A 21,846-nucleotide genomic window follows, 5' to 3' on the forward strand; every position below is an offset into this window, starting at 1 on the left:
CAGTAAGGTAGAATCAAATCGCCATTGCTTAGTACTAGAAGCTGTATCCATTAATTTAATAAAAAGTTTCATTAGAGCATGATCAGAGATGGCTATAATGTCATAATTACAACCAGTTACAGATGGAATAAAACGAGAGTCAATAAAAAAATAGTCAATTCTCGAGTAAGAATGATAAACATGTGAGAAAAATGAAAACTCTTTGTCCTTAGGATGCAGAAATTTCCAAATATCAAAAATTCCATTAACAGTCAAAAAAGAATTGATTTAAGTGGCTGACTTATTTGGTAAAGTCTGAATGGATATAGATCTATCCAGCAAAGGATTTAAACAACAGTTGAAGTCACCACCCATTATTAACATATATTCATTTAGATTAGGTAGAGAAGTAAATAAAGACTTAAAGAAATCAGGATAATCCACATTTGGAGCATAAACATTATCCATAGCAACCTTCTTATTAAAAAGTAACCCAGTAATTAACAAAAATCTACCACTTGGATCCGAAATAATATCGTGTTGAACAAAAGCAATAGAGGAGTCAATAAAAATTGAAACTCCCTTTACTTTAGCATTCGAATTGGAATGGTACTGTTGATGCTTCCAAAACCTAAAAAAAACGTTGATTGTCCTCTTTCCTCACATGAGTTTCTTGTACAAAAATAATATGCGCAGTCAGTCTTTGGAATACTTTAAAAATCTTTTTCCGTTTAATTGGATGGTTTAAACCATTAGTATTCCAAGAAACAAAATTAATGGTCTGAGCCATATTTCTAAAATCAACCCTTTGGTATATAAAGAATTAACCAAAGTATGAACTCATGCACCCGGAAGAGGAACAAAAATAAGGGAGGACCCGGAAATGATGACATGGCGTACATTTTAGTAGTTTGAAATCAGCCCAAATGAAAAAACTAGAAAAACTAATAAAAAGAGCAGTAGAATTAAAAGGGAACCCCCCCCCCCCACCACCCACCACCCACGGAAAAGAGACCCTCCTGAGCCTGAAAAAGGCCAGGAAAAAAAGAAATTGTGAGACTAAATCTTCCCCCATGTCTCCAGAAAGCGGCTCCAGATATATAAAGGAGAAAAAAAAGATCCACCCAAAATCCTAAAAAATAATTAACACTATACTAAAACAGACTTCTTAATATAATTGCTAGTAAAAAAAAAAGAATATAAACACTGGTAAATCGGGTTAAAACCCGAACAATTAAAAGTTAGGATGTGATAAGAAAGGCATTATAGGAAGAAGACAACAAAAAAGTGGCAAATTTTTTTAAAAAGCAAGAAATATTTTAGAAAAGAAACCGCCATCTTAGTTACAGAAAAAATGAAAAAGATATATCAAAACGTTAAAAAAAATTCACCTTCAAAGAATTAATAATAACAACCAAAAATAAAATACAATGGTTAAAGTAAGTAAATTAAAAAGATTAGTACGTCGATAAAGAAAAACTTTAATTTGAATATAAAATGTAAAATAAACCTACACCAATAGTCAGAAACAAAATTTGGTTTTGGAAACAAAAACTATCTTGTAACAATCAAAACTATACATTTATTAGAGATGAGAGTCCGAAGCAGTAGGATAGTTCTCATCCAGAAAGCTTTGTGCATCAGATGTGGAGAGAAAAACACGATATGGTGCATTCAAAGGCGAGATTCTAAGTTTCACAGGGTATAAAAGCATTGGTTTTAGGTTTTTCTCATAACATTTGGACATCAAAGGTTTAAAAACGAGCCGTGCCTTCATTACTTCCAGGCTGAAATCCTCCACGAGCCGATACTGGAATTCTCTCAATTTAACCATCCCTAAACGCCGAGCCAAATGAATAAGGTGCTCTTTAACATGCACATAATGAAATCGAACAATTACAACCAGATGTTTAGATGAAGAACTTGGTGATCAGCGCATAATTCTGTGGGCACGATCAAGTAACGGAGGACTGTCTGGAAATACAGAAGGGAACACATCCTTTAAAAGTTGTGCAAAATACTTCGAGGGGTCCCCTTGTTCGATACCTTCCGGGAAACCAAGTATGCGTAAGTTTTTTCTTCTAGACTGTTTTTCAAAATCTACATTCTTGGCTTTAAGTATTTACAACTGTTTAATCGCTGTAGATAATTTCTGCTCTAGTTTCTCGTTTTTCAAGTCTCGCTTCCGAGCGTCCTCTTGCAGATTTGCGATAAGAGTTTGATGCTGTTTAACTTCATGATCAATCTTATCCTGAGAATCCTAGAAAGCCTTTAAATCTGCTTTGAAAGTTTGTCATTGTTCTTCAAATTTTTCATTCAAGAGCTCCAATATTGCATCATAAGTCAATTCAGTCCGCTTAGGATCAGTCTTTTTTTTCCTTCCATTGCCGTTAGAATCTTTCCCAGGGTCTCGCCCTTTAGATCTTAAAGCCATTTCAGTACTCATTTCTTCAAAATTCAGAGTACCCTCTTAAAGATAAGTCCAAAAATGTAACAAGAATCTTCTGGTGTAGGTAAAAATAAGTTAAATAAGGGTGATCATAGGTTAAAAAAGTAAAGATTATGGAGCGAATCTAAAACAGTGCTCACTCCATGAGCGTCTCCTGGTGACCTCCTGACTTTTATATTGGCTTTGGCTTCTCTTGCTAGCCACGGATGTGTCATCTTGCCTTTAGAATACTTCTTACTCTTTGGGATGTATATATCCTGTGCCTTCTGAATTGCTTCCAGAAATTCCTGCAATTGCTGCTCTATCATCGTTCCTGCCCGTGCTCCTTTCCAGTTAGTCCTGGCCACCTCCTCTCATGCCTCTGTAATCCCCTTTACTCCACTGTAATACATCAGACTTTAGCTTCTCCTTCTCAAACTTCAGGGTGAATTGGATCATGTTACGATCACTCATGCATTAGGGTTCTTTTACCTTAAGCCCTCTAATCAACTCTGGTTCGTTGCACAACAGCCAGTCCAGAATCGCTGATGCCCTAGTGGAATCAACCATGATCTACTCTAAAAAGCCATTTGGAGGCATTCTAAAAACACCCCCTCTTGGAATTCTACACCAACCTGATTTTCCCAAACTATCTGCGTATTGAAATCCCCCATGACTATTGCAACATTGTCCATTTGGCATGTATGTTCGATCTCCTGTTGCGATTTGTATGCCACATCCTTACTACTGTTTGGTGTCTGTATACAACTCCCATCAGGGTCTTCTTACATTGCATTTCTTTAGTCCTATCCACAATATCCAATATCTTCCGACATTATATCATCTCTTTCTCATGATTTGATTTCATTTTTTACCATCAGATCAACACCACCCCTCTGCCTTCCTCCTCATCCTTTGGATACAACGTATATCCTTGGACATTAATTTCCCAGCTATAACCTTCTTTCAGCCATGATTCAGTGATGCCTACAACATGATAAATGCCAATCTGTAACTGCGCTACAAGTTCATCTACCTTATTTCATATATTACGCATATTCAAATGCAAAACCTTCAGTCCCGTATCACCCTTTTCAATTTTGTCCACCTTTCACGTTGCAACTCATCCTGCTGACTGTGATTTTGCCCCATCATCAGCCTCTCCTTGCTCGGAGTCTCACTACGCACTGCCTCTGTTTGTATACCAACTACCTCATCTTCGGCATTATCACTGTTGGTCCCATCGTCTTGCCAAATTAGTTTTAACCCACCCGAACTGCTCTAGCCAACTTGCTCACAAGGATATTGGACACACTCAGCTTCAGGTGTAACCTGTCCCTTTTGTACAGGCCATACTTTCCCCGGAAGAGATCCCAATGATCCATAAATCTGAACCCCTGCCCCCGGCACCAGTTTCTAACCACACATTCACCTACTCTTAACCTCAATGGCATGTGGCACAGGCAGCAATCCATAGACTCTAGAGGTCCTGTTTCTCAGCTCCCTAAAACTTCTCTTCAGGATCTTCTCACCTGATGTACCTATGTCATTGGTGCCAATATGTACCAAGACATCTGGCTGCTCACCCTCCCCCTTTAGAATGCCATGGACCCGATCCAAGACATTTCTGACACTGGCACCAGGGAAGCAAAATTCCACCCTGATGTCTCTATCACAGAACCTCATCTCTGTTCCTCTGAACAGGGAATCTCCTGTCAACACTGCAATCCTCTTCACCTTTCTGAGCCCCAGCACCAAACTCAGGGCCAAAGACTCAGTCACTGAGGCTCCCCCTTGGTAGGTCATCCCCCTCAATAGTAGCTAAAGTTGTATACTAATTATTGAGGGGAGCGGCCACAGGTGTACACTGCACTGGCTCTGCATTTCTCCTCCTTCTCTTGACAGTCACCCAGTTACCTGACTCCTCCAATCTCCTCCCTGTAGCTCCTCATTCTCTCGTATGAGTCGAAAGTCATCGAGCTGCAGTTCCTGTTCCTTAATACGTTCTCTCAGGAACTGCAACTCAGTGCACCTGGTACAGATGTGGTTATCCGGGAGACTGGAGGTCTCCCAGACTTCCCAAATCCCACACTGAGTACAAAACACTGCCCATGGAGTCATTCTCACTGAACTATGTAGCCCTAATGGATGAGGAATGAGCAAATAAGAACAGAGAGAGAGTAATTTACCTCACCTGAGCCTGACGAGCCAAAGCCTCTCTAAACACTGGATGCACTCAAAAGAAAGTCCACTCCGCCTGCACTTAAGTTATCTTTATTGACCCTTTCTAATGAATCCCTATTGTCGATTGGTTGCTCCTCTTCCTTTAAAATCTCGATTGTGTCCTGATTCAAAGGTAGCTCTTTGTATGCACCCCTGATGTGGATTGAATGAAAATATAATTACCAGCATTTGTTTCTCTCAGAAACTGCAGTGATTATAATCTCAAATTTGGTAAATGCTGGATCCAACAATCAATCTCTCTGTACAGTAAAATCCATAAATTCAAAGAATATCCTTGATATTTTCTATTAAATCCTTGTTAATATTGTAATCCCTCTTATTGTAATCCCATTTAAGATGTTACTTGCCTTTTCATCATCATCCTCATTTGCATACATCTGCATGGGCTGAATCTGCATTTCTTTTCTCCAGTGTTAGTAAGATTCACACTTTGTAAGGCACACTCTCTTCATGGTAAAATGGCTTTGAAAATAGTTCCTGCCAGATTGCTACAATTATATTTTTGGGAAGATTTAGGCCATTGCATTTGTGTTCAGCTTTGCGAAACATACTTAATTTTGAAAGAGAATCTGAAGCTGCTTACTGTGTTTTACTGAATCCGTTTACTTTGTTACACAACTTTTATCCTGTTTGAGAATTGGAAACAGAATGCCAAAAGGTCAACTGATATTCAGCATTGTAGAGCTTCATATTTTTAGCATGGTAACTGCCCATGCAACCATTGTAGCGGTGTGTGCTACACACAGCGCTGCAATAACGACATGGAGTCGATGCGCTACAGTTACCAAAGAGCTTTATTCAAACTTCGCGGCCTTGCTTTAAAGCCTTCCTGATCCTGCCCTCCCCGGGTGGGAATGCTGTGGGGGTGCGTATTCACAGTCCCATCCCACGCTTGGGCTTTTCCCCTTGCTGGTGAAGCAGGCTTGGCACCCTCTTTGGGACCTGCCTCAATGCCAGTGCATGCCGCTTTGTGAGCCGGTTCGAGTGCGCTGGGAAGTGCCACATAACCCCCCCCCCTAGAACCGGCGATATACCCCCCAAATGTCCACAGTCAGGGTCGGACTCTGTTTGGGAGGTCTGCCTCTGTGCCGCGGTGCCGGAATCTCGACCGGCTGCGCCAAGTCCACATGGGCCGGTTTGAGTCGGTCCACCGTGAAAACCTCCTCTCTCCCTCCAACGTCCAGCATGAATGTGGACCTGTTGTTTTTGATCACCGTAAACGGTCCCTCGTAGGGCCGCTGTAGCGGTGCCCAATGTCTGTCCCGTCATACAAAAACAAACTTACAGTTTTGCAGGTCTTTGGGTATGCAGGTCGGGTTCTGCCCATGCTGCGAAGTGGGTATGGGGGCCAGGTTATCAAGCCTCTCACGTAGTCTGCCCAGGACTGCTGCGGGTTCTTCCTCTTGCCCCCTTGGGGCTGGTATGAACTCTCCTGGGACGACCAGGGGTGTACCGTACACCAACTCAGGGGACGAGGTATGCAGATCCTCTTTGGGCACCATGCAGATTCCGAGCCCAGGGAAGCTCGTCCACCCAGTTAGGCCCGTTGAGGCGGGTCATGAGAGCCGACTTCAGGTGACGGTGGAAACGCTCCACTAGCCCGTTCAACTGTGGGTGGTAGGCAGTTGTGTGGTGCAGCTGTGTCCCCAAAAGGCTGGCCATAGCTGACCACAGGCTGGAGGTGAACTGGGCACCTCTGTCGGAGGTAATGTGGGCCGGTACCCCAAAGCGAGATACCCAGGTGGCAATCAGTGCCCGGGCGCAAGACTGGGAGGTGGTGTCGGTGAGCGGGATCGCCTCTGGCCATCTTGTGAACCGGTCCACGATAGTCAGGAGGTGCCGCGCTCCTCGCGACACTGGCAAGGGGCCCACGAAATCCACATGAATGTGGTTGAAATGCCAGTGGGTGGGGTGGAACTGCTGTGGCAGGGCTTTAGTGTGCCGCTGCACCTTGGCTGTCTGGCAGTGCATGCACGTTCTGGCCCATTCACTGACCTGCTTGTGGAGTCCATGCCAAACGATCCTGTTGGAGACCATCCGGACGGTTATCCTGATGGAGGGGTGTGGTAAGTTGTGAATGGAGTCAAAAACATGCCACCGCCAGGCTGCCGGGACAATGGGGCGGGGCTGGCTGGTGGTGACGTCACAGAGTAGGGTCCTCTCACCTGGGCCTACGGGGAGGTCCAGGAGCTGCAAACCGGAGACTGCAGTCCTGTAACTAGGGATCTCCTCGTCTGCCTGCACCTTGTGCTTCATAGTCTACCCCCTGGGACAGGGCTTGGATGTTAGGACGGGAGAGGGTGTCCGCCATGTCATTGTCCTTTCCTGAGACATGCCGGACATCCATCGTGTATTCGGAGATGTAGGACAGATGTCACTTCTGGCGGGACGACTAGGGGTCGGATGCTTTCGTGAACGCAAAAGTAAGCGGTTTGTGGTCCGTGAACGCGGTGAAGGGCCTACCTTCTAAGAAGTACCTGAAATGCCGGATTGCCAGGTATAGTGCCAACAGTTCCCGGTCGAAAGCACTGTATTTGAGCTCGGGTGGTCATAGGCGTTTGTTGAAAAACGCCAGGGGTTGCCAGCGACCCTCGATGAGTTGTTCCAGCACCCCACCGACTGCCGTGTTGGATGCGTCCACTGTGAGGGCAGTAGGGACGTCCATTCTGGGGTGCACTAGCATCGCGGCATTTGCCAAGGCTTCTTTGGCAAGGCTTCGTTTCTTTAAAACGGCGGCAGACTCCTCGTCCCAGGTAATGTCCTTGCCCTTACCCAACATCAGGGCGAACAGGGGGTGCATGATTTGGGCAGTTGAAGGGAGGAAGCGGTGGTAGAAATTCACCATACCCACGAATTCCTGAAGGCCTTTGATTGCGTTGGGTCGGGGGAAATGGCGGACTGCGTCTACCTTGGCGGGCAGAGGGGTTGCCCCGTCTTTAGTAATCCTGTGGCCCAGGAAGTCGATGGTGTCGAGCCCGAACTGGCATCTGGCTGGGTTGATTGTCAGGCCGTATTCACTCAGTTGGGCGCAGAGTTGACGGAGGTGGGACAGATGCTCCTGACAACTGCTGCTGGCTATGAGGATGTCATCCAAATAGATGAAAGCGAAGTCTAGGTCATGTCCCACCGTGTCCATTAACCGCTGGAACGTCTGTGCGGCATTCTTCAGGCCAAACGGCATGTGGAGGAACTCGAAAAGGCCAAACGGGGTGATGAGTGCCGTTTTGGTGACGTCATCCGGATGCATCAGGATTTGATGGTATCCCTGGACGAGGTCTACCTTGGAGAAGATCCGTGCGCCGTGCAGGTTTGCTGCAAAGTCCTGAATGTGCGGCACAGGGTAGCGGTCCGGTGTTGTAGCCTCATTCAGCCTGCGGTAGTCGCCGCATGGTCTCCAGCCCCCTGTCGCTTTGGGTACCACATGCAGGGGGGAGGCCCATGGGCTGTCGGGCCTCCGTACGATCCCTAATTCCTCCATCCTCTTGAACTCCTCCTTCACCAGCCAGAGCTTGTCCGGGGGAAGCCTTCGAGCAGGGGCGTGGAGGGGTGATCCCTGGGCCGGGATGTGGTGCTGTACACCGTGTCGGGGCATGGCTGCCGTGAACTGCGGTGCCAGAACCGATAGGAAATCTACCAGGACTCTGGTGAAGTCGTTGCCTGACAGCGTGATGGAATCTAGGTGTGGGGCCGGCAACTGGTCTTCACCCAGGGAGAACGTCTGAAAGGTCTTGGCGTGGACCAGTCTCTCCCTGGGCAGGTCGACCAGTAGGCTGTGAGCTCGCAAAAAATCCGCTCCCAGGAGCAGTTGGGCTACAGCGGCCAGTGTGAAGTCCCATGTGAACTTGCTGGAGCCGAACTGTAGCCACACTGTACAGCTACAGTAGGCCCTCACTGTGCTGCCGTTCGCGGCCCTCAGGGTGGGACCTGGTTCTCTGTTGCGGGTGTCGTAACTCGTCGGAGGTAAGACGCTGATCTCGGCTCCGGTGTCGACCAAAAACGGCGTCCCGACCGCTGGTCCCACACATACAGGAGGCTATCCCGATGGCCAGCCACCGTAGCCATCAGCGGCGGCTGGCCCTGGCGTTTCCCGGGAACTTGCAGGGCGGGCTACAGCGATGGGCTTCTGTGCCCCACCGCTGGTGGTAGAAGCACCATTGTTCGTTGGTCTCCTCACCCCTGCCTCTGGGGCTAGCAGGCTCTGCGACCGAGCCTGGTCTGGTTGGCTGCTGGGAGCGTGGCCTGGTGATCTGTGTGACAGATGCCCCACTCTCCTTCTTGGCGTTCCACAGCACGTCGCCCAGGCTGACACCTTCCGGGGGTCGCTGAAATCTGCATCGGACAGCAGCAGGCATATGTCCTCGGGCAGCCGCTCCAGGAATGCCTGCTCAAACATGAGGCAGGGCTTGTGACCTCCGGCCAGGGACGGCATCTCGTTCATCAAAGTCAATGGTGGTCTGTCCCCCAAACCATCCAGGTGCAGTAAGCGGGCAGCTCGCTCGCACCGTGAAAGTCCGAAAGTCCTTATGAGCAGGGCTTTGAATTCAGTGTATTTGCCGTCTGCTGGGGGCAATTGTATGAACTCCTCAACCTGGGTGGCTGTCTACGTGGAGCTCACCACGTAGTAGTAACGTGTGGCATCCGAGGTTATCTGCCGAATGTGGAATTGGGCTTCTGCTCGCTGGAACCATAGGTGAGGTCACAGCGTCCAGAAGCTTGGCAGTTTTAACAAAACTGCATGAACAGGTGCGGCGTCGTTCATCTCCGGTTCAAAAACCGTTTGGACCGTCGGGGTCACCAATTGTAGCGGTGTGCTACACGCAGTGCTGAAATAAGGACACGTAGTCAGTGCGCGCAGTTGCAAAAAAGGTTTGTTCAAACTTCGCGGCCTCGCTTTAAAGCCTTCCTGATCCCGCCCTCCCCGGGTGGGAATGCTATAAGGGGTGCGTATTCACAGTCCCGTCCCGTGCGCGGGCTTTTCCCCTTGCTGATGAAGCAGGCTTGGCGCCCTCTTTGGGACCTGCCTCAATGCCGGCACACACCGCTTTGTGAGCCGGTTCGAGTGCGCTGGGAAGTGGGTCGCCACACCCTGTTGTTTTGATTAAGGATGCTGTAGCCACAATAACACAGAAAATTATTCCAGAATGAAGAAATTAATCTTGGCCTACAGGGAGGAAGATTATTTTTAAAGAAAGGCCTTGAATTTATTTGTTGCCCTTAACAAGGCTATAGTATTGAAAACCCTGGATTAGTTTTGGAATAGTTAAAATGTAGCTGTAAAACTTGATCGTCCTTCACAGGCAAAGCCCTCCCTAACACTAAATACATTTACATGGAGTGCTGTCACAAAAAGAGCAGCATCTATATCATTATAACAAAACCACCATCCACGCCATGCTCTCTTCTCACTACCTCCATTGGGCAGGAAATACAAAATCCTTAGGTCCCACACCACCATGTCCCGGAACATTTATTACCCTGCAACCACCTGCCTCCTGAAACGGTATGAATAGCTTCAGTCACCGCTACTCTGAATTGACTCAATGACCTACAAAACTCGCTTTTTAAGGCTTCTTACAACTTGTTCTCGGTATTACTTTCTTTTATTTGTGCTATTAGTCTTTTGCACATTGGTTGTTTATCCATCTTTGTTTATGTATAGTTTTTTGTAAATTCCATTGCATTTCCTTTATTCCTGTACATGCCTGCAAGAAAATGAATCTCAAGTTGGTCTTCTAGTTTTCTGTAGAACATGTAAATTTGAAAGAAATATGTAGAAGAATTCTATAGATTAAGATATACAAGTTAATTTTTTGAAAACCTCATGGGATTTGTAACACTTCTGACTTCCAGAGAGGCAAGTTACTTCTTCAAAGTAAGTAGTCTTAAATTCCAAGCCAAATTTTTCTCGAGAGGGGAGGAGCACTTACATGTCATTCCTTTAATACTGCAATGTGTATTCAGCCTGAATTTTCTTATTCAAGACCTTGGGGAAGGAAACAAGTTTACAAGCTTCCACATCAGGGACAAGAAAATTATGCAAGATTGTTTGCTTACTATCATTGCTTGAACTAGTGGCTTTAAGAATTTAATCTGATAATACATTTCCATGATTGTCCTGTTCCTCACATTTCTTTAGTGCAGGGTTCCCAACCTTTTTTATGCCTAGACCTCTAGCATTAACTGAGGCTGTGAACCCCAGCTTCTGAGGAAGTTCCTCAATGTGTTGCTTGGAAATAAAGTGGGACAGAGGTTTGATTGTGGTGTGAGTTTGAGCAAAGAGGAAGAAAATCTGTACAGAAAGCATCTGCAAATTGTAATGCAAAGGATGTGGGATGAAGAGGAAGTCAGAAAAGGGAAGAACTAGATGTGAAAAAAAAGCATTGCTGTCATATGCTCCAGCTTCACTGGAAGCCAAAGCTCCTGTTCTGCTCCTCCCATGAACTGCTGCATCATCTCATCAGTGAAGTAAAGGCTGGTCGTCCCAAGGTAACTGCCATGTGCTACACACCTCCTTTCTCTGCAAGAAAGAGGTACATGTGTTAGTGTCAGTTTTATGATCTGTGACTGAGGTGCCCGTCTCTCTGTGTATGTATGCATGTAGGAAAGAGTTGTGAGTGTGATTGCATTTTATTAATTTTCATTCAGGATGTTAGTGTCAACCGCAAGGTCAATACTTAGTGCCGTGCCTGCTGCTTATTTGATTGTATCTATTGTTGATATAATGTCTGCAAGCACCGCGAGTCTGTGGGAGAGGTGAATAATATGAACTAAAATCCACTATCAGAAGTGAAGCATGGGGGCGGGGGAGAAGAGGCTGCTGTGGCAATCAGTGAAACTGTAATCAGTGCAATGGTGATGAGAAAGATTTAACCAATGCCCTTACCTATTAACAGACTAATAAACTACTTCCAGCAGTAAATCCATGACCTGTGGGACAACCGAGTCTATAATTTTCGTCAGACATAATGTCTTCCAGTGCCTATGTGTCAGTTGCCTGGATGTTTTCCTACTCCCTAACGAACAGAAGGTGTCTCCCTTTCCCTTCCCGCGCTGCACACGACAGCCCGTCCTCCAACAGAGCAGCAGAACGCTTTGGTTCTTTCCTTTGTCAGCCTCGCTGTGGCAATGATTGACAGCAACCTCTCCTTCAAAGCCGCCTTTCGATTCATTGTAGCTTCTGGAAATCCACTAACGGAGCCAATAGACCAACGCCATCTGCAATAATTGTTTGAATAGACAGGCAGCACACATTTTACACGCTGTCTGTAACATTTCTAAATTGTATAGAAATCTTACACGATGAATTTCACATCATCTTTTCACAACCCTCTGGGTCCATGTAGTGACTATTGAGCCACATACATTTTGAAAGCTTTATGTTTATGCCAAGTTAAACCTAATTTTATTTCATTGCTTTCCCAAGTTGTTAATATCATTTTTTTAAATAAATAGCATGAATACAATACACATTTGGAACATCTAACCTAGTTAGTCTTAACAGAGGACTTTTATAAAAACAGTTGTTCACCTACATAGTGACTTCTGCCCTCTCCCTTCCAGTCAGGATGGTGCTGAGCTGCTGTTTCCATCACAGTCATGGCTTGGACTTAATTGTTTTTTGGTTGTTTTTTCTTAAATCATAGTATGGTTTTGGGGACTGCAGGAGGTAGGGGTCAAGTTAAGGTTTAGGCACAAGCATGTGTGGGAATTGGAGGTCAGCCTGGAATCTAGCCCTCCATATTCCAAAGCCAAAGGCCAGTGACGTGGATAAAGGACATCAGTGAGGACAAGGGCTGGTGGTTCCCTCAGGTAGGTAAGCTGCTGGCATGTTCCGGGATCTAAGTTCCATGCAGGGAGGAGGCACAGGGGCCAGTGAGCCACTAGGTTATGCAAGTCAGCAAGACCAGAGTTTGAGGCCTACTCTTCAGGTCACATCATGGGTGAATCCAGAGTTTGAGGCTTGGAGTTTGGTATCCTCAACCAGGGTCCTTGGGATACTGAAGATTAAAGCCCAAAGGCTGATCAGAAGTCTGGAAGTCAAGGCCCAGTAGCTGGAGCTCTGAGTCTGCAGGTTCATTTGAGCATTAAAGCCACATGTCTATGAGTCCATGAGTCTGTTGGAGGCTGGAACCCAGAAACAGCCTTTCCTGTGGATGGAAAGGGGTGTGTGTGTGTGGGTGGCTGGGTGGGTGAGAGGGAGGGTTGGGGTTTGTTTCGTTGTTATTGTTTCATTACTTACTCCGTTCTGTGTTGTTCTGCTGGGCATTGTCGGCAATGGAAATGTGGAGCTTGTTTATGTTGTGTATTTAATATTTCACTAATATGTGTAATATTATAAATATATTGTTTGATTAAGCATTCTTTGCATCGTTCATTACGTGTTATATGTAAGAAGTACATGAATGGCTTACGTTATCACACTACCACATCATATGCGCTAAAAGTAAAAAAGCATAATTAAGACACACATTCCCAGCTCCTTGTTTTGGCTTTCAAATAGTTTTATGTTTTGGAGTTACAAAATATAACAGCGGAAATGAGAAATTTTAAATGAACCTGAGATGACTACTGACTTGAAAGGCAATGAGAAGTTTGAGTTCTTTAAAAAGGAGTCATGTAAAAACAGGGCAAGCTTCTTTGGGAAAGAGCAGAGACAGTCCAGTTTTAAAAAATGCAGCAAACAGACAAAATTCATGGGTTCGTAAACAGTGAGTACAGGGTGATAATAATCATAAATGCTTTAAAAAAGCAGAAATGGTTGGCTACATTGGAAAGATAGATGGATAACTGGATTTGTATACCGGGTGAATTGAGTTGTATTTTAAGGCAAATGAAATACCCCATGAAAGGCCAGTGCCACTTTTGCTGAGTTCATTGAGTTTAAAGGCATACTGTTTCCTTAGAAGTTTAACTCTGCTCTAACCAACTCAGCTAAAATGAGCTTTGCTGAAGGGTGTGCCACGGTGTTGCCTGTTTATCGCTGCCAGGAGAGAGGTGTTGAAGACAGTGCGCTAAACCAAGGGCAGTGTCCACAGCATCTGGGCTGGAGTTGGTGTTACCCTCCCAATACTTGCTCAGCAGAAGACAAGCTCTGTTGGGGATGACTGAAGATTTCAATGGACTGAAGGATCTGGAACATATACTGCATATTTTGTGTGGTTGCAGTTTGCTGATATTCTGTGTATGCAGGGACTGAGCGTCAAGCTGTGGTGTTAACTGGGAAAGGCACTGGAGGCAGTGGGGTGCAGTGTTCAGGCTGGAGTCGGTGCTCCCAACCCCAGTACTCTATTCTGGTTAACTGTAGATAGATGTCACGAGCTTTGGACTCTTTTATTGTGTGATTGTGATGCCATTTGTGCTCGTTGTCTTGTGTGGGCTTTGTGCCATGTGTGACTGTTTTGCACCTTGACACTGAAATTATGTTTGGTTTGGCTGTATTCATGAGTGTTCATGTATGGTTGAATGGCAATTAAACTGGAATTGAATTGAATATTACATCAAATAACTTGGCAGAATGGCTATTTTGTATTATAAGACGTAGTGACAGAATTAGGCCATTTGGTCCATGAAGTCTTCTCTGCCATTTCATCATGGCTGACCCATTTTTCCTTCCACCCCAGTCTCTGCCTTCTCCCGGCAATCTTTCATGCCTTGACTAATTAAGAGCCTATCAAACTCTGCCTCAAATATACCCAATGAATTTGCCTCCACAGCCACCTGTGGCAAAGAATTCCATAGATTCACCAGTCTCTGGCTAAAGAAATTCCTCCTCATCTCCGGTCTAAATGCATACCCCACTATTCTGAGGCTGTACCCTCTGGTCCTAGCCTCCCCCACCATAGAAAACATCTTCTCCATATCCACTCTTTTGAGGCCTTTCATCATTCCAGAAGTTTCGATGAGATCACTCCTCATTCTTGCAATTTCCAGTGAGTATAGGCACAGAGCCATCAAGCAATCCTCATATGGTAACCCTTCCATTCCCTGAAAAATTTTCATGAACATCCTCTGAATCTTCTCCAATGCCAGCATCCTTTCTTAGATAAGGTGCACAAAACTGGGTGGCAGGGTGAAATATGAGGAGGATATTAGGAGAATGAAGGGCGACTTGAACAGGTTGGGTGAGTGGGCAGATGCACAGCAGATGCAGTTTAATGTGGATAAATGTGAGGTTATCCACTTTGGTGGCAAGAACAGGAAGGCAGATTACTATCTGAATGGTGTCAAGTTAGGAAAAGGGGAAATACAATGAGATCTAGGTGTCTTTGTTCATCAGTCACTGAAAGTAAGCATACAGGTACAGCAGGCAGTGAAGAAAGCTAATGTCATGTTGGCCTTCATAATAAGGGGAGTTGAGTATAGGAGTAAAGAGATCTTTCTGCAGTTGTACAGGGCCCTGGTGAGACCACACCTGGAGTATTGTGTTAAGTTTTGGTCTCCAAATTTGGGGAAGGACATTCTTGCTATTGAGGGAGTGCAGCATAGGTTCATGAGGTTAATTCCCGGGATGGCAGGACTGTCATATGTTGAAAGATTGGAGTGACTAGGCTTCTATACACTGGAATTTAGAAGGATGAGAGGGGATCTGATTGAAACATATAAGATTATTAAGGGATTGGACACGCTAGAGGCAGGAAATATGTTCCTGATATTGGGGGAGTCCAGAACCAGAGGCCATATTTTAAGGATAAGGGGTAGGCCATTTAGAATGTTCAGGAAAAAACTTTTTCACCCAGAGAGTTGTGGATCTATGGAATGCTCTGCCTCAGATAACGGAGTCAAGGGATATGGGGAAAAGGCAAGAACGGAGTACTGATTGTGGATGATCAGCCATGACTACATTAAATGGCGGTGCTGGCTCAATGGGCCAAATGGCCTACTCCTGCTCCTATTGTCTATAAAACTGCACAGAATGCTGAGGTCTCACCAGTGCTTTGTGAAGTCTCAACATTACATCCTTGCTTTTATATTCTAGAACTATTGAAATGAATGCTAATGTTGTATTTGCCTTCCTCACCACTGACTCAACCTGCAAATTATGCTTTAGGGAATCCTCCACAACGACTTCCAATTCCCTTTGCACCTCAGATTTTTAAAATTTTCTTTCCATTTAAAAAAATAGCCTATTGCGGCGACCCATTTCCTGGCACATCCGAACCGGCTCACAATTAGATAGCCTACGGGGGTTTGCGAGCACAGAGCTTTGGAGCCTCTGCGCCACGGCGGGGCAGGTTGAGGGAGGCTTAAAAGTGAGGCTGAAGATTTCGAATAAAGTTTTTCCTTCGACTGCAGTTACCGACTCCGTGTCGTAATTTTAGCGCTGCATGTAGCACACCGCTACAATTGGTGACCCCGACGGTCCAAACGATTTTTGGACCAGAAATGACCAACGCTGCCTCTGTTCATGCGGTTTCGTTGAAACTGCCGGGTTTCTGGACACAGCGACCGAACCTATGGTTCCAGCAAACCGAAGCCCAATTCCACGTTCGCCAGATCACCTCAGAAGACACCCGCTACTACTACGTGGTGAGCTCCCTCGACCAGGACACAGCGGCCCAGGTCGCGGAGTTCGTACAGTCGCCCCCGGTAGACGGCAAGTACACGGAATTCAAAGCCCTGCTCCTCAGGACTTTCAGACCCTCACGGCGCGAGTGGGCTGCACGTTTACTGCATCTGGATGGCTTGGGCGACAGACCTCCATCGGCTTTAATGAATGAGATGTTGTCTCTAGCCGACGGACACACACCGTGCCTCATGTTTGAGCAGGCATTCCTGGAGCAGCTGCCCGAGGACATACGCCTGCTGCTGTCCGACACGGATTTCAGTGACCCCCGGAAGGTGGCAGCCTGGGCGGACTTGCTGTGGAATGCCAAAAAGGTGAGCGGGGCATCCATCGCACGGATCTCCTAGCCACGGTCCCAGCAGCAAACCAGTCCAGGCCCGGCCGCAGAGCCCGCCAACCCCCGGCCCAATGAATACTGGTGCTTCTACCACCAGCGGTGGGGCGCAGAAGCCCGCCGTTGTCGCCCGCCCTGCAAGTTCCCGGGAAACACCAGGGCCAGCCGCCGCTGATGGCTATGGCGGCTGGCCATCAGGATAGCCTCCTGTATGTGTGGGATAGAAGGTCGGGACGCCGGTTTTTGGTCAATACTGGTGCCGAGATCAGCGTTTTACCTCCGACGAGTTACGACACCCGCAGCAGGGCACCGGGTCCCCCCCTGAGTGCCGTAAACAGCAGCACAGTAAGGACCTATGGCACCCGTCAGGTGCAGCTACAGTTCGGCTCCAGCCAGTTCACGTGGGACTTTACACTGGCCGCCGTAGCCCAACCGCTTCTGGGTGCGGATTTTTTGCGGGCTCACAGCCTACTGGTCGACCTGCCCAGGAAGAGACTGGTACACGCCGAGACCTTTCAGACATTCTCCCTGGGTGCAGCCCAGTTGCCAGCCCCTCACCTCGGCTTCATCACGCTGTCCGACAACGACTTCACCAGGGTCCTGGCGGATTTCCCATCGGTTCTGGCACCGCAGTTCACAGCGGCCATGCCCCGACACGGCGTACAGCACCACATCCCAACCCAGGGACCACCCCTCCACGCCCGCGCTCGGCAGCTTCCCCCGGACAAGCTCCGACTAGCGAAGGAAGAGTTCCAGAGGATGGAGGAATTGGGGATCATCTGGCGGTCCAACAGCCCATGGGCCTCCCCCCTGCACATGGTGCCCAAAGCGACGGGAGGCTGGAGACCGTGCGGCGACTACCGCAGGCTGAACGAGGCTACCACACCGGACCGCTACCCTGGGCCGCACAGTCAGGACTTTGCAGCAAATCTGCACGGTGCACGGATCTTCTCCAAGGTAGACCTCGTCCGAGGGTACCATCAAATCCCAATGCATCCTGACGACGTCCCCAAAACGGCTCTCATCACCCCATTTGGCCTTTTCGAGTTCCTCCGCATGCCGCTCGGCCTGAAGAATGCCGCACAGATGTTCCAGCGGCTAATGGACGCGGTGGGATGGGACCTGGACTTCGCGTTCATCTATTTGGACGACATCCTCATAGCCAGCAGCAGTCGTCAGGAGCATCTGTCCCACCTCCGTCAACTCTGCGCCCGACTGAGTGAGTACGGTCTCACAATCAACCCCACCAAATGCCAGTTCGGGCTCGACACCATTGACTTCCTGGGCCACAGGATTACTAAAGATGGAGCAACCCCTTTGCCCGCTAAGGTAGATGCGGTCCGCCACTTCCCCCGACCTACCACGATCAAAGGCCTTCAGGAATTCGTAGGTATGGTTAATTTCTACCACCGCTTCCTCCCTTCAGCTGCCCGGATCATGCACCCCCTGTTCGCCCTGATGTTGGGTCCGAGCAAGGACATTACCTGGGACGAGGAGTCCGCCGCCGCTTTCGTTCAAACGAAGGAAGCTTTGGCGAATGCCGCAATGCTAGTACATCCCAGAATGGACGCCCCTACCGCCCTCACAGTGGACACATCTAACACGGCAGTCGGTGGGGTGCTGGAGCAACTCATCGCAGGTCGTTGGCAACCCCTGGCGTTTTTCAGCAAACACCTGCGGCCACCCGAGCTCAAGTACAGTGCTTTTGACCGGGAACTGTTGGCGCTCTACCTGGCAATCCGGCATTTCAGGTACTTCCTAGAAGGTCAGCCCTTCACCGCGTTCATGGACCACAAACCGCTTACCTTTGCGTTTACGAAAGCGTCCGACCCCTGGTCGTCCCGCCAGCAACGCCACCTGTCCTACATCTCTGAATACACGACGGATGTCCGGCACGTCTCGGGTAAGGACATTGTCATGGCTGATGCGCTCTCTCGCCCTACCGTTCATGCCCTTTCCCAAGAGGTAGACTTTGAGGCACTGGCAGAGGCGCAGCAGGCAGGTGAGGAGATTCCGAGTTACAGAACCGCAGTCTCTGGTTTGCAGCTCCAGGACCTCCCCGTAGGCCCGGGTGAGAGGACCCTACTCTGTGACGTCGCCACCGGCCTGGCCCGTCCCATCGTCCCGACAGCCTGGCGGTGCCATGTTTTCGACTCCATTCATAACTTGGCGCATCCCTCCATCCGGACGACTGTCCGGATGGTTTCCAGCAGGTTCGTTTGGCACGGACTCCGCAAACAGGTCAGTGAATGGGCCAAAATGTGCATGCACTGCCAGACAGCCAAGGTGCAGCGGCACACCAAAGCCCCACCGCAGCAGTTCCATCCCGCCCACCAGCGTTTTGACCACATTCATGTGGATATCGTGGGTCCCCTGCCAGTTTCGCGCAGAGCGCGGCACCTCCTGACTATCGTGGACCGGTTCACAAGATGGCCAGAGGCGGTCCTGCTCACTGACACCACCTCCGAATCTTGCGCTCGAACCCTGATCACCACCTGGATATCTCGCTTTGGTGTACCGGCCCACATTACCTCCGACAGAGGCGCCCAGTTCACCTCCAGCCTGTGGTCAGCTATGGCCAGCCTTTTGGGGACTCAGCTGCACCACACAACTGCCTACCACCCACAGTCGAACAGACTAGTGGAGCATTTCCACCGTCACCTGAAGTCGGCCCTCATGGCCCGCCTGCGAGGAGCCAACTGGGCGGACGAGCTTCCCTGGGTCCTACTCGGCATCCGCACAGCGCCCAAGGACGACCTGCACGCCTCGTCGGCCGAGTTGGTATACGGCGCGCCCCTGGTCGTCCCCGGGGAGTTCCTACCAGCCCCACGGGGGCAAGAGGAAGATCCCTCAGCAGTCCTGGGCAGACTACGCGAGAAGCTTGGTAACCTGGCCCCCATACCCACTTCACAGCACGGGCGGAACCCGACCTGCGTACCCAAAGACCTGCAGAACTGTAAGTTTGTGTTTGTACGAAGGGGCGGGCATCGGCCACCGCTGCAGCGGCCATACGAGGGGCCGTTTATGGTGCTCCGGAACAACGGGTCCACGTTCGTGCTGGATGTTGGGAGGAAAGAGGAGATTTTCACAGTGGACCGCCTCAAACCGGCCCATGTGGACCTGGCGCAACCGGCCGAGTTTCTGGCACCTCGGCGCAGAGGCCGACCTCCCAAGCAGGTTCCGGCCCAGACTGTGGACATTGGGGGGTGTATCGCTGGTTCTGGGGGGGGGGGTTATGTGGCGACCCATTTCCTGGCACATCCGAACCGGCTCACAATTAGATAGCCTACGGGGGTTTGCGAGCACAGAGCTTTGGAGTCTCTGCGCCACGGGGGGCAGGTTGAGGGAGGCTTAAAAGTGAGGCTGAAGATTTCGAATAAAGTTTTTCCTTCGACTGCAGTTACCGACTCCGTGTCGTAATTTTAGCGCTGCATGTATCACACCGCTACACTATGTCTTTATTTCTTCTACTAAAGTGCATGACCATACATTTCCTGACACTGTATTCCATCTACCACTACTTTGCATTCTCTAATTACATTCTCTAATCTAAGCCCTTCTGCATCCTCTCTGCTTCCTCAGTACTACCTGCCCCTCCACCTATCTTCATTTCGTACCCACACTAGGCCACAAATCCATAAATTTCATCATCCAAATCATTGACGTATAACGTAAAAAGAAGCAGTCCCAACACAGACCCCTGTGTAACACCACTAACCACTGGCAGTCAATCAGAAAAGGCTACCTTTATCTCTAATCTTTGCCTTCGGCCATTCAGCCACTGTTTTATCCAAGCTAGTATCTTTCCTGTAATACCGTGTGCTCTTAACTCGTTAAGCAGCCTCATGTGCTGTACCTTGTCAAAGGCTTTCTGAAAATCCAAGTCTTAATAAGCTGGTAAGGAAGGTGGGCTCTGTCGTGGGCACAGAACTGGAGAGTATGACATCGGTGGCAGAGCGGAGGGCGCTGAGTAGGCTACGGTCAATCATGGAAAACCCTGAATATCCTCTGCACAGCACCATCCAGAGACGGAGAAGCAGCTTCAGCGTCAGGTTGCTGTCAATGCAATGCTCCTCAGACAGGGTGAAGAGATCATTACTCCCTAACGCCATTTGGCTCTACAATTCAACCACCAGGGGTAAGACATGTTAAAGTGCCGGGGTTAGGACTGAGCTTAAGTTACCATTCAATGCACTTTAGTAAACTATTTAAGAACTTTTTAAAAGCTATTTATTAATGCTTTTAGGGAGGATGATTTTAGATGCATATCATATTTATACTGAGTTAAATACTGTATGTAATTAGTTTTGCTACAAATAAGTGTATGGGACACTGGGAAAATGTTGAATTTCCCCTTGGGGATGAATAAAGTATCTATCTATCTATCTATCTATCTATCATAATATCCACTGAATCTCCTTTTTCTACCTTGCTTGTTATTTCATCAAAGCATTTCCAGCAAATTTGTCGGGCAAGATTTTCTCTTAAGGAAACCGTGCTGACTATTGCCTATTTTATCACATGCCTCCAAGTACCCCAAAACCACATCATTAACAGTTGACTCCAATGTCTTCCCAATCACAGAGGTCAGAATAACTCGCTTATAGTTTCCTTTCTTCTGCCTTTCTCCCTTCTTGAAGAGTGGAATGACATCTGCAGTTTTCCAGTCCTCCAGAACCATACAGAATATATTAATGGTTGAAAATCATTACTAGTCCCTCCTCAATTTCTTCAGCCACCTCTTTCAGAATGCTGGGGTGTAGACCATCTGGTCCATATGATTTATCTAACTTCAGACCTTTCAGCTTCCCAAGCACCTTCTCCTCACTTAATAGCAACTTCACTCACTTCTGCCCCCACCCTCAAACTTCTGGCATAGTGTTTGTGTCTTCCACAGTAGAGATTGATAACTATTCAGTTTGTCCTCCATTTCCTGGTCCCCCATTACTATCTCTCCTGCGTTATTTTCCAGTGGGCCGATATTTCCTCTCTCCTCTCTTTTACTCTTTATGTATCTGAAGAAACTCTTTGTATCCTCTTTAATATGATTGGCTAGCTTACCTTCGTATTCGATCTTTTCCCTCTTTATGACTTTTTTAGTTGCCTTCTGTTGGTTTTTAAGAGCTTCCCAGTCCCCTAACTTCCCACTAATTTTTGCTCTATCATATGCCCTCTCTTTGGCTTTTATACTGGCATTGACTTCCCTTGTCAGCCACGATTGCACCATCCTGCCTTTGGGATGCTGCTTATTTAGATGTATCCATCCTGCATCTTCCGAATTGCTCCCAGAAGTTCCAA

At 47.8% G+C, this 21,846-nt stretch overlaps 1 protein-coding gene across 4 annotated transcripts in view; it reads left to right on the plus strand.

Annotated features, from left to right (window-relative positions):
• Nucleotides 1–21,846, plus strand: part of LOC132405634 (long-chain-fatty-acid--CoA ligase 6-like) — a 125,216-nt gene that overhangs the window by 20,802 nt on the left and 82,568 nt on the right. The window contains exon 1 of one of the 4 annotated variants that reach the window (XM_059990594.1): nt 11,012–11,137. The exons of 1 other annotated variant lie outside the window; for it this stretch is intronic. Coding sequence is in view for 1 of the 3 variants with exons in the window: in XM_059990597.1 (XP_059846580.1) it covers nt 11,186–11,189 (4 nt within the window). In the remaining 2 variants the exon portion in view is untranslated. Of the gene's footprint in view, nt 1–11,011; nt 11,190–21,846 lie in introns of those variants that run through there. 2 more of the 4 variants (XM_059990595.1, XM_059990597.1) reach the window with 2 other exon arrangements.

The sequence above is a fragment of the Hypanus sabinus genome, chromosome 15 (genome assembly GCF_030144855.1).
Source record: "Hypanus sabinus isolate sHypSab1 chromosome 15, sHypSab1.hap1, whole genome shotgun sequence".
NCBI classification, from domain to species: Eukaryota; Metazoa; Chordata; class Chondrichthyes; order Myliobatiformes; family Dasyatidae; genus Hypanus; species Hypanus sabinus.